The sequence below is a fragment of the Haliotis rufescens genome, unplaced genomic scaffold (assembly GCF_023055435.1).
Source record: "Haliotis rufescens isolate VD_foot unplaced genomic scaffold, xgHalRufe1.0.p SCAF_67, whole genome shotgun sequence".
Lineage (NCBI taxonomy): Eukaryota > Metazoa > Mollusca > Gastropoda > Lepetellida > Haliotidae > Haliotis > Haliotis rufescens.
The window spans coordinates 1,925,872-1,941,450 of NW_025964358.1; the positions used below are offsets into that span (position 1 = coordinate 1,925,872).

At 43.7% G+C, this 15,579-nt stretch overlaps 1 protein-coding gene across 2 annotated transcripts in view; it reads left to right on the forward strand.

Annotated features, from left to right (window-relative positions):
• LOC124116171 (DNA polymerase alpha catalytic subunit-like) overlaps positions 1 to 15,579 on the forward strand; it is an 84,532-nt gene that overhangs the window by 39,017 nt on the left and 29,936 nt on the right. For both annotated transcript variants that reach the window (XM_048387142.1, XM_048387141.1), the window contains 9 exons: positions 272 to 367; positions 1,284 to 1,400; positions 1,523 to 1,707; positions 2,466 to 2,595; positions 4,898 to 5,011; positions 6,486 to 6,588; positions 8,293 to 8,414; positions 10,331 to 10,483; positions 11,508 to 11,630. In XM_048387142.1, coding sequence (XP_048243099.1) covers positions 272 to 367; positions 1,284 to 1,400; positions 1,523 to 1,707; positions 2,466 to 2,595; positions 4,898 to 5,011; positions 6,486 to 6,588; positions 8,293 to 8,414; positions 10,331 to 10,483; positions 11,508 to 11,630 — 1,143 coding nt within the window. The remainder of the gene's footprint in view (positions 1 to 271; positions 368 to 1,283; positions 1,401 to 1,522; positions 1,708 to 2,465; positions 2,596 to 4,897; positions 5,012 to 6,485; positions 6,589 to 8,292; positions 8,415 to 10,330; positions 10,484 to 11,507; positions 11,631 to 15,579) is intronic.

The window sequence follows — 15,579 nt, forward strand, 5'->3', positions numbered from 1 at the left end:
CTACCCGACTGTCTTGTTGGGATTTGAAATAATTTCAAACACTTCTAGCCAGTGTCTTGAGTAAGTAGTTCGCTAACCAGCTTCAGTGGCAGAGAGATTAGTGATGTCATTTGATTGTGACACTATGGTGACCGTTGACATTTTCTTAGAAAGCATTGTGATGCAATTTCATTGTGATACCAAGGTGATATTGCTTGACCTCATTCAAGCAGTACCTCCTGTGGATGCCAGTTTTGGGCAATAAGTTTACACCATACTTCTCTGTGCATAGAGTCGGACAATGAAGACGGAAATCCTCCCTAACGAGAGGGCGCTATTGGGTTTCCTGTTGGCCAAGATACATAAAGTGGACCCAGACATCATCGTGGTACGTGTGGGGGATAATTATCTCGCTGATATTCTGGATCAGGCAAATGATGTCAATCTGACAACTATGGAAACGGATTTCAAATGTTGCTGATGCTGGCAGTACACCATTTTAATGAAGTTCTGGACTTGTTGCAAGGCAATAGAAGGAAAGTAAACCAACCCATCTTTTGTATAGTAGGTGGTATGTTATTCATTTTTATAGCTAAAATGGATAGAATTATCAGTAAACCGCCTGCATGTTATCAGAAATCAGCAGGCCACTGTAACTCAATAAGGCCCTCATATTGCTTGACAACGGAGCCACTATCACGCCCTTGTTAGGCGACGTCATAGGATATGGATAGGTGACGTCACGTTGAATAGTGACGTCATCTGGTTTGTTCTCTGACGTTTCCATGTTTGTAAAAGTGGGTCAGTGACATTTGTGTTGATTGCAGTAAATGTTTCTTTTTATTTGATAACAAATTCCATCCATTTTAGCTATGATAACGGTAACGCTATTTTTCAGGGCATTATTCATTTCCTCAGGCCATTAATGGAAGACCTCGGGCTTCTGCAAATGATAATATCCTGAAAAATAGCGTTACCCTTATAATATACTGCAGGTGTCCAGGTACTAGTATCTGCTCAAATGTTGTTCATTTGTTCCCCGACCAGTGGATCCGTTTGCATTCCAGTTATCATTCTCAACTCCTTCGGGAGTATACAACCCAAGCTGCCTACGGGCCCTAGAAGGTTTTATGTCCACAGCATATCAGGTACCCATTCCCCATGTTGCTGGAATATTAACAATTGTTGTGCTATTAATATTGTCTTGAAATGTATGTAAATTGGGAGTAAATTGGGGAAATTTGATGATTCTGCACAAGGCTTATCTTGAGAGGATATTTCTTCAGTTAGAAACTGTATTTCAGGGTCACGATATCTTTGGGTTCGACATCGACATCTTCCTGCATCGAATCAATGCCAACAAGATTCCACACTGGTCCAAGATAGGAAGGCTGAAGCGGACGACCATGCCTAAACTCTCGGTAAGTACAGCTGTCACATCTCTTAGTAAATACAATTGTCAAAAGTCCTTTCTTTGTTTCAAATTTGTATAGACGTAAAGTTCTGCCAATGAATTCAATTCTGAATGAATGATATTTTTCAGAGTGGTCATGGAGGACGTGGTTTCAGTGAGAAGTCTGCTGCTTGTGGGCGTTTGTTGTGTGACATCAAAATATCAGCACGCGAACTACTCCGTTGCCGTAGTTACGACCTAACAGAATTGTCTAATCAGATTTTGAAGCAAAAACGTGTGGAACTGGAGTTTGATGACATTAGAAATATGTACAGGTACGTGGTACTGTCAGAACAGCATGCTCTGCTACACTAAATGGAGTTGTCTGTGCGAGTCATGCCGTCCTATGGGAAGAGCTTGAAGCAGAAACAAAATCATGTAGTGATAGAATAGAATCGTTCTATATGTTACTCTGGGTGTACCTCAATAGTTGTTTTGAGGTTTTTTTTGGTTGTTATTTTTATCGCATTATCGGTGGTTCGAGAAGGGAGCTAACTCCGTTTGCCTAATCGAAAATTTGAGGTGGGCCCACATTTGAAACTTAACGCACTTGTTGTTGAGAATATGTACAACGTAAACAAACCCACATTACGAACTGCTATTTTGTCTATTTAAAATAAGTATTATGACTCATAACTTGATTAGAATGTACAAATGCGATGGCAATACAGCAGAACTCTCTTCTACGAACATCGCCAAACTAGGTCGTGGGGTCATTAATATTCATGAGTTATTCCTTTTATGGAACAAGTTCTCGGAAACGTTTGAGGCTTGTATATATAATGCCTTTTGTGTGTATTTATTTCACATTTAATCCTTTTTTCTGATGACATAAAGCAACCTAAGTGCCTATATCTTCTTGAGGCTTTATAGGACTCTATTTCACAGTTTATTTTCACTACTATGTGAACAAAGAAGATTCTACTGTGCCCCATGGCGGGGGATAGTGATACTGCTGTTATTTTTGTTTATTGTAGCCTGGTTGTGACAGATATATTGAATGAGTGTAAATCACAATCCTTTAATATTTCAGCTCCTCCAAACAGCTGCTGCAGCTCATAGAGCTGTCACTGGTGGACTCCACATACATCCTGAGAATCATGTATGAGCTGAACATCATTCCCCTGGCTCTACAGATCACAACCATCTGTGGCAACGTCATGGTGAGTTAAACTTTCTTTCCCCTGACTCTACAGATCACAACCTTCCCCTGGCTCTACAGATCACAACCATCTGTGGCAACGTCATGGTGAGTTAAACTTTCCTTCCCCTGGCTCGACAGATCACAACCATCTGTGTCAACGTCATGGGGAGTTAAACTTTCCCTCCCCTCGCTCTACAGATCACAACCATCTGTGGCAATGTCATGGTGAGTTAAACTTTCCTTCCCCTGGCTCTACAGATCACAACCATCTGTGGCAATGTCATGGTGAGTTAAACTTTCCTTCCCCTGGCTCTACAGATCACAACCATCTGTGGCAATGTCATGGTGAGTTAAACTTTCCTTCCCCTGGCTCTACAGATCACAACCATCTGTGGCAACGTCATGGTGAGTTAAACTTTCCTTCCCCTGGCTCTACAGATCACAACCATCTGTGGCAACGTCATGGTGAGTTAAACTTTCCTTCCCCTGGCTCTACAGATCACAACCATCTGTGGCAACGTCATGGTGAGTTAAACTCTCCTCTCCTGGCTCTACAGATCACAACCATCTGTGTCAACGTCATGGTGAGTTAAACTTTCCTTCCCCTGGCTCGACAGATCACAACCATCTGTGGCAACGTCATGGTGAGTTATACTTTCCTTCCCCTGACTCTACAGATCACAACCATCTGTGGCAACGTCATGGTGAGTTATACTTTCCTTCCCCTGACTCTACAGATCACAACCATCTGTGTCAACGTCATGGTGAGTTATACTTTCCTTCCCCTGACTCTACAGATCACAACCATCTGTGTCAACGTCATGGTGAGTTAAACTTTCCTTCCCCTGGCTCGACAGATCACAACCATCTGTGTCAACGTCATGGTGAGTTAAACTTTCCTTCCCCTGGCTCGACAGATCACAACCATCTGTGTCAACGTCATGGTGAGTTAAACTTTCCTTCCCCTGGCTCTACAGATCACAACCATCTGTGTCAACGTCATGGTGAGTTAAACTTTCCTTCCCCTGGCTCGACAGATCACAACCTTCCCCTGGCTCGACAGATCACAACCATCTGTGTCAACGTCATGGTGAGTTAAACTTTCCTTCCCCTGGCTCGACAGATCACAACCATCTGTGTCAACGTCATGGTGAGTTAAACTTTCCTTCCCCTGGCTCGACAGATCACAACCATCTGTGTCAACGTCATGGTGAGTTAAACTTTCCTTCCCCTGGCTCGACAGATCACAACCTTCCCCTGGCTCGACAGATCACAACCATCTGTGTCAACGTCATGGTGAGTTAAACTTTCCTTCCCCTGGCTCGACAGATCACAACCATCTGTGGCAACGTCATGGTGAGTTAAACTTTCCTTCCCCTGGCTCTACAGATCACAACCATCTGTGGCAACGTCATGGTGAGTTAAACTTTCCTTCCCCTGACTCTACAGATCACAACCATCTGTGTCAACGTCATGGTGAGTTATACTTTCCTTCCCCTGACTCTACAGATCACAACCATCTGTGGCAACGTCATGGTGAGTTATACTTTCCTTCCCCTGGCTCTACAGATCACAACCATCTGTGGCAACGTCATGGTGAGTTAAACTTTCCTTCCCCTGACTCTACAGATCACAACCATCTGTGGCAACGTCATGGTGAGTTAAACTTTCCTTCCCCTGACTCTACAGATCACAACCATCTGTGGCAACGTCATGGTGTCAAACCAACGCACTCACTCACTCATCCCGCTCTTGAATGAAAATCTATTGATGAGTTTCCTGTTTCCAAAAATATTCGGGGGCACGGGAGGCCCAGTCATCTAAGGCGCCTCGATTCGCTTTGCAGAGTTGCGTCCCTTGGGCACGCCAGAAACCTGTGATTGTGGGTTCGAATCCCGGTTCGCCCCGATTATGTTTCTTGGTTTGTCAGCACCCTTCCCATGCTCATGGGTTTCACCGAAGTTGTAAACGTCAGAGACCTGCATCACATCGGGCTTTCCTCCCACATTAAGCTGACACGCCGTGATATAACTGGAATACTCTTAAAAGCGGCATAAAAACCCAACTCACTCACTCACTCCTAAAATATTCCATGCTGTATTGTTTCTCAGGGATGTCATTAGTGAGAATTGATGTCAATCACTGAATTGTCTGGCCCAGACTCCATTATTTACAGACCGCCGTCATATTGCTGGAACATTGCTGAGTGCGACGTTAAACAACAAACCAACCAACAACCAACATATCAGCGAAGAATGTTTTTATTCCCAACTTCCACTGTGTTCTTTAGAAGGCAATGAGTATGTATCTGTTGTCTCCAGGCACGAACCCTGCTGGGAGGTCGCTCGGAGCGGAACGAGTTCCTGCTGCTGCATGCTTTCCATGACAAGAACTTCATCCCCCCGGACAAGGAGTACAAGAAAAAAGCAGCAGCTGTAAGTACAGGAACTCTGGAATTTATAATTGATGGGAGGATAGTGTCAACTTACACTTACTTCATGTTACAGTTCCTTATCTAGGCCGGTATTCAGCACAAAGTCTGTAGCAAAGTCAAATTCCCATCTGTTGGCTTTTTATTTTTGGGGACTTTTATGCTTTATATTTTGTTTTGTTTTCATGATTTTGTCATGACAAAAACGAGTCCTTTTCTGTTTCCGAAGAGGAGCTTCAAAACAGTTAAATGTATCGTGTTGAAAATTGCTACATAGATCAGTCTAGTGGTGAACTGGTGCCTTTTGATAATTTGGGATTTTGAAAAATACTGAACAGCATTCGTCTTATCTTCCCTAATCTGAATGTATGAAAGGGGAATGAACCAAGAGTGGGGTAGAAGTAGCCAAACTCCGTTTATCATCCAAAACTGGCTCCAACAGGAGATATCGCTTGGATGAGATCAAGTGATATCTACACTGTAGATATCGCTGCAATGAAATTACATCACAATGCTTTGAAGACTCTTGTGACGTCACAATCAAATGACATCACTAATGGCTCTGCTACTGAAGCTGTTTGCAGTACTTTTTACACTTAAGACACTGCTAATTACTGTTTACAAATTGAAAAAGCTGGAGGAATGATGTTGGATGATAAATAAAATCTCTCCCTCCTGTCTTTTGATATCAAATATATCAACACTCGTTGATAAAAGTAGAAAAAAATCCTCGGCAAGCCTTGGAGTTTTTCCACTTTTATCAACTCGTTTTGATATATTTGATATCAAAAGACACTCGGGTGAGATTCTCTATTTATCATCCAAAACTGGCTCCCACAGGAGATATCGCTTGGGTGAGATATCGCTGCAATGAAATTGCATCACAATGCTTTGCAGACCATTATGACGTCATTGGTTACCATGACATCACAATCAAATGACATCACTAATGGCTCTGCTACTGAAGCTGTTTGCAGTACTTTTTACACTGAAGACACTGCTAATTAATGTCTACAAATTGAAAAAGTTGAAAGAATGATGTTGGATGATAAATAAAATCTCACCCTCGTGTCTTTTGATGTCAAATATATCAACACCCGTTGATAAATCCAGTGACGTCACAATAGTCCTCAAAGCATTGTGATGTAATTTCATTGCAGCGATATCTACAGTGTAGATATCGCTTGATCTCATCCAAGCGATATCTCCTGTGGGAGCCAGTTTTGGATGATAATGCTATGCCTTGGAATGTTGTTTTGAAATTAAGTACAAAATATAAAAACAAATGCCTCATGCCTCACAAGAAAATGTAACAATCATTTTATTGTGGCCCAACAGGAGCCTGAAAAAATTCTAGACCAGACAAACCAGTGACTGAAAGACCGACTTGGGTCAAATGTCACTGGCTTTTGTCTAGTTGGTCAGCGTATTTGTCAAGCCTTGTGAAGTGTAAAAGTTCAAGGTTATGTTGTCTACAGACCGAGACTGACGATGTGGAAGGGGAAGACAACTCATCCAAATCTCGGAAAGGGCGGCGGAAACCGGCATATGCTGGTGGCCTGGTCTTGGAACCCAAGAAAGGTAACTGTCTCTGTGGCCATGTAGCCACTGTCAGTGTTGCCAAGGTCTGACAAACCTCACTGTCAGTGTACATTGTCGGAAATAGCTGCCTGCCTGCTGTCCCGTGGCTAGTAACATTTTTGTTTGGATAGGCAAAATTATTTCCTACCTACTTGACTATCTTGTAGGAAATGTCAGCTTTTATTTTTGTAGTCATTTTGACAGTGTTTTTCTTAATTAAAAAAACATCTGTTTTACTGCAACTCGTGAAGGAATCATTGCCTGGGGATCAGCTTCCGTGTTGACGAACTTTCAAAGAGTGAATATGATTGGTTATCTCCGGACGCTGACCAATTGCAGCAGTACAGAAAAATAATAACTTGCTACTCTAGGATATATTCAAACAATATGGCTGGTGACTTTCAAGACTTGTTGGGAGTCCAGTGTTAATGTATAGTTGGACTATCACCATGCCTAGTTGCCAGAAGGAGGCCTGGGGTCCAGCATCCTTGTATTACAGTGCCATGGCACTGGTTAAATAGTTATACTTGTTTGCAACAATGTTTGTTATATGAAGCCTGATCCGGGGTAAAATAGGTCTTCAGCAACCCATGCTTGCTGTAAAAGGCGATGATGTTTGTCGTAAGAGGCGACGAACGGGTCGTCAGGCTCGCTGATTTGGTTGATCCATGTCATCGTATCCCAATTGCATAGATTGATGCTCATGATGTCAATTACTGGATTGTCTGGTCCAGACTCGATTAATTACACACTGCCGTCACATAGCTGGAATATTGCTGAGCGTTAAACAAACAAACATCATCATCATCATCATCATCATCATCATCATCATCATCATCATCATCATCATGTTATATGAAGCCAGAGATGAATGTGTACATCCAGAAACTAAACTGGACACACTCATGGAACATCGGAATGCACTCAGTCATCTTTCTAAATTCTTGCTAATCCGCAAGCCTGACACGACTACATTTTCCCGAGGACAAGTAAACCTCTATTGATGGTAGTCCTCATTAACTAGTCGCATTTGAGGGTAACACTTCAGAACCTCTTCCCAAGCTCCCATTTTGTTACAAATTGGTACTGATTAAAACCGACAGAAAGTCTGAACATTTTTGTTTGTTCAAGCAGTTCTAGCTACAAACTCTGAGGACTAGTCAAATAAACTTTCCAACAGTCCTGTGGTCTTAACAAATGATTTTCTAATGCTGTTAATGCACAGCATGCTTCACAAGATAATCCTTGAGATTTAGAAATTAAAAGAGTATCGTCAATCTCGATGACAGGTTGACATGAATAGTGGTTATATAGTGGATGAACGGATAAGGACATTATCCACAATGTTACTGTTTCACTTATGAGTTGGTCCAAATGTTTTTTTTTAGTTATTTTTTGTTTGTATGGCTGTGGATTTATCTGTTGCATCCTGAAATATAATTGCCGTAAAAGGCGACTATTCTTGTCGTAAAAGGCGACTATCGGGATCGGGTGGTCAGACTCGCTGACTTGGTTGATGCATGTCATCGATCCCAATTGCGTGGATTGATGCTCATTATATTAATCACTGGATTGTCTGGTCCAGACTTGATTATTTACAGACCGCAGTCATATAGCTGGAATATTGCTGAGTGTGGCGCTAAACAACCAACCAACCACCCTGAAATATAAAATTACTAAGTGTGATGTGATGATGTGTTTCAGGGTTCTATGACAAGTTCATCCTGCTGCTGGACTTCAACAGTCTGTACCCCTCCATCATCCAGGAGTACAACATCTGCTTCACCACCATCACCAGGACCCCCGTCGTCAAGAAGGAACACACGGTCAGTTTGTGTTTCTAGGTTTGTCAGCACCATACCCGTGCTCGTGGGTTTCACCGAAGTCGTAAACATCTAAGACCTGCATCACTTCGGGCTTTCCTCCCACATTAAGCTGGCACGCTGTGATATAACTGGAATACTGTTAAAAGCTGCGTTAAACCCAACTCACTCACTCACTCACAGTCAGTATGTGGTCAGCGTTCTGCGGAGCAGGTGGCCCTGAAAGTTAGGGCTGTGTTCTGGCAAAAAATTGTGCTGCATTGTGATACCGTATTCGACGTAATAAGCGCCCTGCTCTAATAAGCGCCCACGGCGGTATTTGCTAATATATTGGCTAGTGAACAATCCCAATTAGCACCCCTTCCAATTGATCAATGTTCACAAGACTTATAAATTCGCGTACAATACGCACTCGTGTGTTATATGCACCCCTAATTATTCAATTTCAGAAAAATATATCTGGCGTACAGAAACATTTCAGGCTGTCAGCATAAACCACGAAATGTATCTTTCAACTCTGTTTTTTTTTTTTACCAATAATATTCTAATAAGAGCCCCCTATTTCTAATTTTGAGAGCGCCCTGGGCGCTTATTACGTCGATTACGGTATGTATTATGATATATTGGGAGCTAAAGTGTTGGACACTGATTGCACATACAGATCCTATTTTCTACATACTAAAGTAAATATTACTCAGCATGGGGGGCGGTCGGGTAGCCTAGTGGTTAAAGCGTTTGCTCGTCACGCCGAAGACCCGGGTTTGATTCCCGACATGGGTACAATGTGTGAGCCCATTTCTGGCTTACCCCGCCATGATATTGCTGGAATATTGCTAAAAGCGGCGTAAAACTCACTTACTCACTACTCAGCATGGTCAGTCACAGCCATTTTGTTGTCATGGATACAGGGGAGATAACAATGTGAGAGAGAAATCACTTTTGTGTTTCCACCATCTTGTCAATGAAACAAAGGGAAACATTATTTATGAATTAGTTTCTGTATAGATGTTAGGTTAAACATTAGAAATTATGAAAATATGTTATGCATTTTATACCCAGTATACCAGAATACAGACAAAATATTGCAATATGTATCATTTGAAAAGTGCATTGCAGTATACCGTATACCTACTCTGCATAGACCACTACCCCACTGGGGTGTTGTTTTTTTAACAGATCCCTTGAAACTTGTCTATTGTTTGTTTAAGATGTAATCTCTTATTTTTACCTTGCTTTTACCTAACTTGTTCTCATTGCTCGATGGCTGAAACATATTAACCAGGGATGTCAAATTAGTATGCCTGACTTGCCCAACATGTGAAAATAAAGTACCGACAAGTGGGCAAGATGATTTAGTTGTCCTCGCTTAGTCTGAAAATCGGCAGTATAACTTTGAAACTTAGAAGATGCAATACGTGTTTGTCAACTGCAGATGGAATACCTTACTAGTCATTTTTCTATTCTGCACAGCTCCCATTAGCTGTTGCTTCAGTTATAAAGTTTTATTTATAACAAATCTTATATTTGGGATAACACTTTCTCAATAAAGTACAGATTCTCGTATTGTTTTGGGTTGAGTCCCGTCTGGGATTAGAACCCTTACTGCCAGAGTGAGGCATCTAATAGCCAACACTCAAAGTCTAACTCACACAGTCACCAAGGCTTCCTATAAAATGAAACAACTGGTAGTCCAGATCACGTACTTTGTGAACCCCTCTGACAAGTGTAAATTGGCACGGCTCCCATGGCTGAAAGCTATGATCACACAATGTCATTAGCTTTCGGCCATGGGAGCTGTGCCAATCTTCTTTTCTCTGACTTAGCAGGACAAGTTGTAAATAAGGCTAGGGAAGTAGTAAGTTTTGGTATCTGCCCCCACCCCCTGTAATAACACTCACATCTGCTGCTGTTTCTGCCAGGAAGAAGATGAGGAAGAAGCACTGCCAGACCTCCCTGACCCTGACCTTGAACCTGGCATCCTGCCAACAGAGATCCGGAAGTTGGTGGAGAGCAGACGTCAAGTGAAGCAGCTGATGAAGACGCCTGATCTTGCTCCGGAACAGTACATGCAGGTAGGTACCTACTGAGTACACCCCAGTCAGTCAGATTTGTTTCATTTTGGGAGTTCCATGTCTTCTTTCAACTAACGTCCTTTGAGCATGCGCAGTCTGTATTGAAATTGTTTCATTTCTCTGGCACCCCTATTTTGTAGCTTGGGACCTCCATTATTTAAGCTGGAACCCCTAAAATTAAGGGCTTCGAGTCCCCTGGACCCCCATCATATATCCCCCAAGGAGACCGCCTCCGTGGTCTAGTGGTAGAGCATCCGCCCGGAGAGCGGAAGGGCTGGGTTTCGATCCCCGGCCGCGTCATACCAAAAGATGTTAAAAGATGGTACTTGTTGTTACCCTGTCTGGCGCTCGACATTAAGGGGCTAAAACAAGGACTGGTCGGCTCGGAGTCAGTATACCGTGTCTGAGTGGGGTATTCATGTTAAACTGCGGCATGGTATCTCAGTGGGCTAGCGCACACATGCACGCAAGCACGTGCGCAGATTCACTCGCATATTCAATGAATCGAATTCATTATTCGTGGTCACTAGAATCGAATATTTACTCAAAAAAAATTAAAAAAATTTTTTTTTACTTGAAGTTGTCAAAGCAAGATATGCAAAATGGAATATGTACAAGCCACGCAGTAGTCTGTTGTGTGGGTCATCTACGACTCCACCCTGGTTAAACGACTGATTGTCCATAACACTCATCAATTATTTGGACCCCATAGGTAGTGTTGTAGCGAGTGATCGCTGTAGTTTTCATTGAATATTATAAATAATACATCAACTGCTGACTTGTTGTATTCGTAAATAAATATTTGTATTCAATACCCGATATTTGTGATACGTATCGTATTTACGTCATTGTGTATTCGTTGCAGCCCTATCCAATACGATACCTCTCTTTATGACAGCCCCATAAGAGGTCGCGTCAACTTTTTAGCCAGCCAATCAGGCTCGAGAATTCTAAATTCTCGGCATATATATTTATGTTGGGCGTTCAAAGTTTGTCCTGACTATTGAGCTTTGTTTTGTTTCAGTACGACATCCGCCAGAAGGCCCTGAAGCTGACGGCCAACAGCATGTACGGCTGTCTCGGTTTTACGTTTTCCCGGTTCTACGCCAAACCTCTGGCCGCCCTCATCACAGGCAAGGGCAGAGAGGTAAGTCTGTGATGGTTCTCCCGCTTCCCTATGTGGATGCTTGGTTAGAAGAGGTCCTCCTCAGTTCCAATGCTTGTCATAACTAAATGACAGGGGGCCACAGGCATCAATGGCAGATTCAGACGGGCTGGAGGGGAGGTGTCATTGTCAACATATGTCAGAGTGTTTGCCACCCTCACACCACCACCCTCACACCACCACCCTCACACCACCACCCTCACACCACCAGTCAGACAACACCACCCCCAACCACACCAACAGTCAGACAACACCACCCCCAACCACACCAACACCCTCACACCACCACACCAACACCCCCAGACCCTCACACCACCACCCTCACACCCCCAGACCCTGACAGCCCACAGACCCTGACTCACACCCCCAAACCCTGACAACACCACCCTAACACGATCAGACCCTGACACCACCACCCTGACACCCCCATACCCTGACACCACCAGACCCTGACAACATCACCCTCACACCCCCAGACCCTGACACCACCACCCTGACATCCCCAGACCCTGACACCCCCAGACCCTGACACCCCCAGACCCTGACAACACCACCCTCTCACCCCAAGACCCTAACAACACCACCCTCACACCCCCAGACCCTGACACCCCCAGACCCTGACAACACCACCCTCACACCACCAGACCCTCACACCACCACCCTCACACCCCCAGACCCTGAGACCACCAGACCCTGAAAACACCACCCTCTCACCCCCAGACCCTGACAACACTACCCTCACACCACCAGACCCTGACACCCCACAGACCCTGACAACACCACCCTCTCACCCCCAGACCCTGACAACACCACCCTCACACCACCAGACCCTGACACCCCACAGACCCTGACAACACCACCCTCTCACCCCCAGACCCTGACAACACCACCCTCACACCATAAGATCCTGACACCACCACCCTCACACCCCCAGACCCTGACAACACTACCCTCACACCCCCAGACCCTGACACCCGCAGACCCTGACAACACCACCCTCACACCCCCAGACCCTGAGTCGTATGTGACGTTGCCCATAAAATCAACCACTGGTGTCTGGGCCAGACTCCAAAATTCACAGGCAACCATCATACCGCTGGAATGTTGCCGACTGTCATTAAACAACAACCTGATTTTGTTGGGAATAACTAATTGAAGTCAGATAGTTATGAATACCCTATGCCTTTTTGAAAGTGGTCACATGTAACTATTGTTATTCAACACTTTGTTACATTTGACCACTTTCTAAAAGGTGGGTCATGGGTGGCCCAGTCGTCTAAGGCGCCGCAATTCGCTGCGCAGAGTTGCATCCCTTGGGCACGCCAGAAACCTATGATTGTGGGTTCGAATCCCGGTTCACCCCGATTATGTTTCCAGGTTTGTCAGCACTATACCCATGCTCCTGGGTTTCACTGAAGTGGTAAACGTCCGAGACCTGCTTGTCAGGGGCGTCCACAAAGTATATGATCAAAACTACCAGTTGTCGGACTTTCATTCTTCAGGAATCCTCGGTGACTGACTTTGTTTGCTGGCGATTTGGTGCTTCACTCTGAGAGTGTGGGTTTGAATCCCAGATGGGACTTTACCAAAAATAGTAAAAGAATTTGCAGATTAATAAGAAAGTGTTATTCCAAGTATAACAATTGTTACAAGTCAGATAGTTTTTCCCTTTTTAGGAATGTTCCGGATAATGGCACCAAAATGTGCCTCGGACTGATAACTCCAAGGGCTGTCAGTCACTGTGTCTGGTAAAAGTACAGTATCCCTTTTGACTTGTAGGCATTTTCTAACTCCAACAGTAGACAGACTGTCAGTTAGCCATAATGTGTCACAACGAAATACAACAGATGAAGTGTCCGCTTTGGTCACTTTGATTTCAAAGGGTTTTTATTGACTTTTACCTCAAAGAACAAAGACAGTGTGATCATCATATTATATTATCCGACCTGGCGATGTGTGACATGATTCAAAAGCTTGGTGACTGGCAAAAGGCAAATGATGCTGTCAAACATATATAATATTTTAATTTGAAGTTTACATGATATACCGCTTTTCCATTGGACGAGAGGTCGGTCACATGACCGCAAAATTGACGTTCATAAGTGTATGAACGACACAATTTGATGTTGATGTTTGATGTTCATACGTTTTTCACGAGACGGTGTTCTTGAAATGACGTAAACACTGAGGGACTACTTCCACATCCCCGGGGAAACACCTGGGAATTCCCTAGCACGAAAACATACATAAGCGTTCTTTCTGATCATTTAGAAACTTTATTCTTGGTCTCAGCGTTTCAGTATACATTGAGAAATGTCAGAGAGCGTGACTGCATGATTGTTCATGAATATCCTCGCTACAGCCCATCCTAATGAACAAACGATAAATGCACATCTAAACTATCGTAGTATCGACTCGATTCGTGCCTAGGCTGACATTGACCGTCTCCAGCAATCCATGAAATTACCTTTGTGTCTGTTTGACGCATCTTTATTCACCTTTCAATGATCGGTCAGTTGATCAATGATGACTAACACATGTAACCGCCACAGGTTCATTAACAACTTCGGAAATCTCTCCCGTCACGTTTATCGTTTCAGCCATTTTGACGTCTTGTACTTGATGTAAATGATTTACAACGCGCTGTCATTATGACTGACTAACTGAGGTAGTTCTTTACAGACCTTTCTCATCTAATGAGGATATGATTTGAACACATGTACTGCGTAAGATGTTTCTGAAGAGCAAGTTTTGCATCCATACGCCCACGTCACCTCTCTTTCTGAGGAGACCCGTGAGGATTCCGGGGTAGAATAGGTCTTCAGCAACCTATGCCTGCCCTAAAAGGCCACTATGCTTGTCGTAAAAGGCGACTAACGGGATCGGGTGGTCAGGCTCGCTGACTTGGTTGATGCATGTCATCGTATCCCAATTGTGTGTAGATCGATGCTCATGATGCTTATCACTGGATTGTCTGGTCCAGACTTGATTATTTACAGACGGCGGTCATATAGCTGGAATATTGCTGAGTGCGGCGTTAAACAACAAACCAACCAACCAACCAACCAACCAACCAACTTTTTGAGGAACTAATTTACTCCGCGATATAGATGGTTGTTGTTTAGGGCTTCAACGAGTACTCAATACTCGGGGCCGGGTCGGCTTTAGTGGGACTCGAGTCCGTTATCAAGGACTCGACAAGGGGAGATCACTCTGTTTTGCTTGTTTCACGTTACGGTTGCACGCCATTTGCACTGGCAATGGAGAGGGATAAAAAATCAAACCTGTGGGTACATTTTGATTTAGACGGTGTTAAAAAGAAAACTAAATGCCGTTTGTGTGGCCTTATCCTTAGTTACACTGGCAGCACAACTAGCACAATGAGAATACATCTGACAAGCAAACATCCCAGCGCTGAAGCTGATCTCAATGTACAGTTCGAAAGCAAGCCACCCTAGGTACTGGTATATTTGGCAATTATGGCATAAAAAAGCCTGTTGATCGAGTGTGGTATGAAAGAGTAACACGAAAGGCTATGCTTATGTGTGTCCGAGATCTACGACCACTGAATATTGTCCAAGGTGAAGGCTTCTGAGATTTCTGTGAAGAATTAAATCCGAACTATCAAGTACCGTGCTCCACCACGATTCACAACTACCTGATTAAGACCTTTGACGATACAGAATCAGAACTAAAAATCAAATTACAGTCAATCCCATATGTGGACAAGTGTTGCTACCGAGGGATATATCACTGTAACCGCGCATTTTCTCAACAACTGGTCACCGGAATCTTGTGTACTTGCTACACCCCAAGTTGAAGAATGTCATACAGGGGAAAACGTCCTATTTTCGGGTACTCGAGTACGAGTCGGGTTTCACCCCTCGGGTACTCGAGTCCAAAAATTTGGACTCGTGGAAGCCCTATTGTT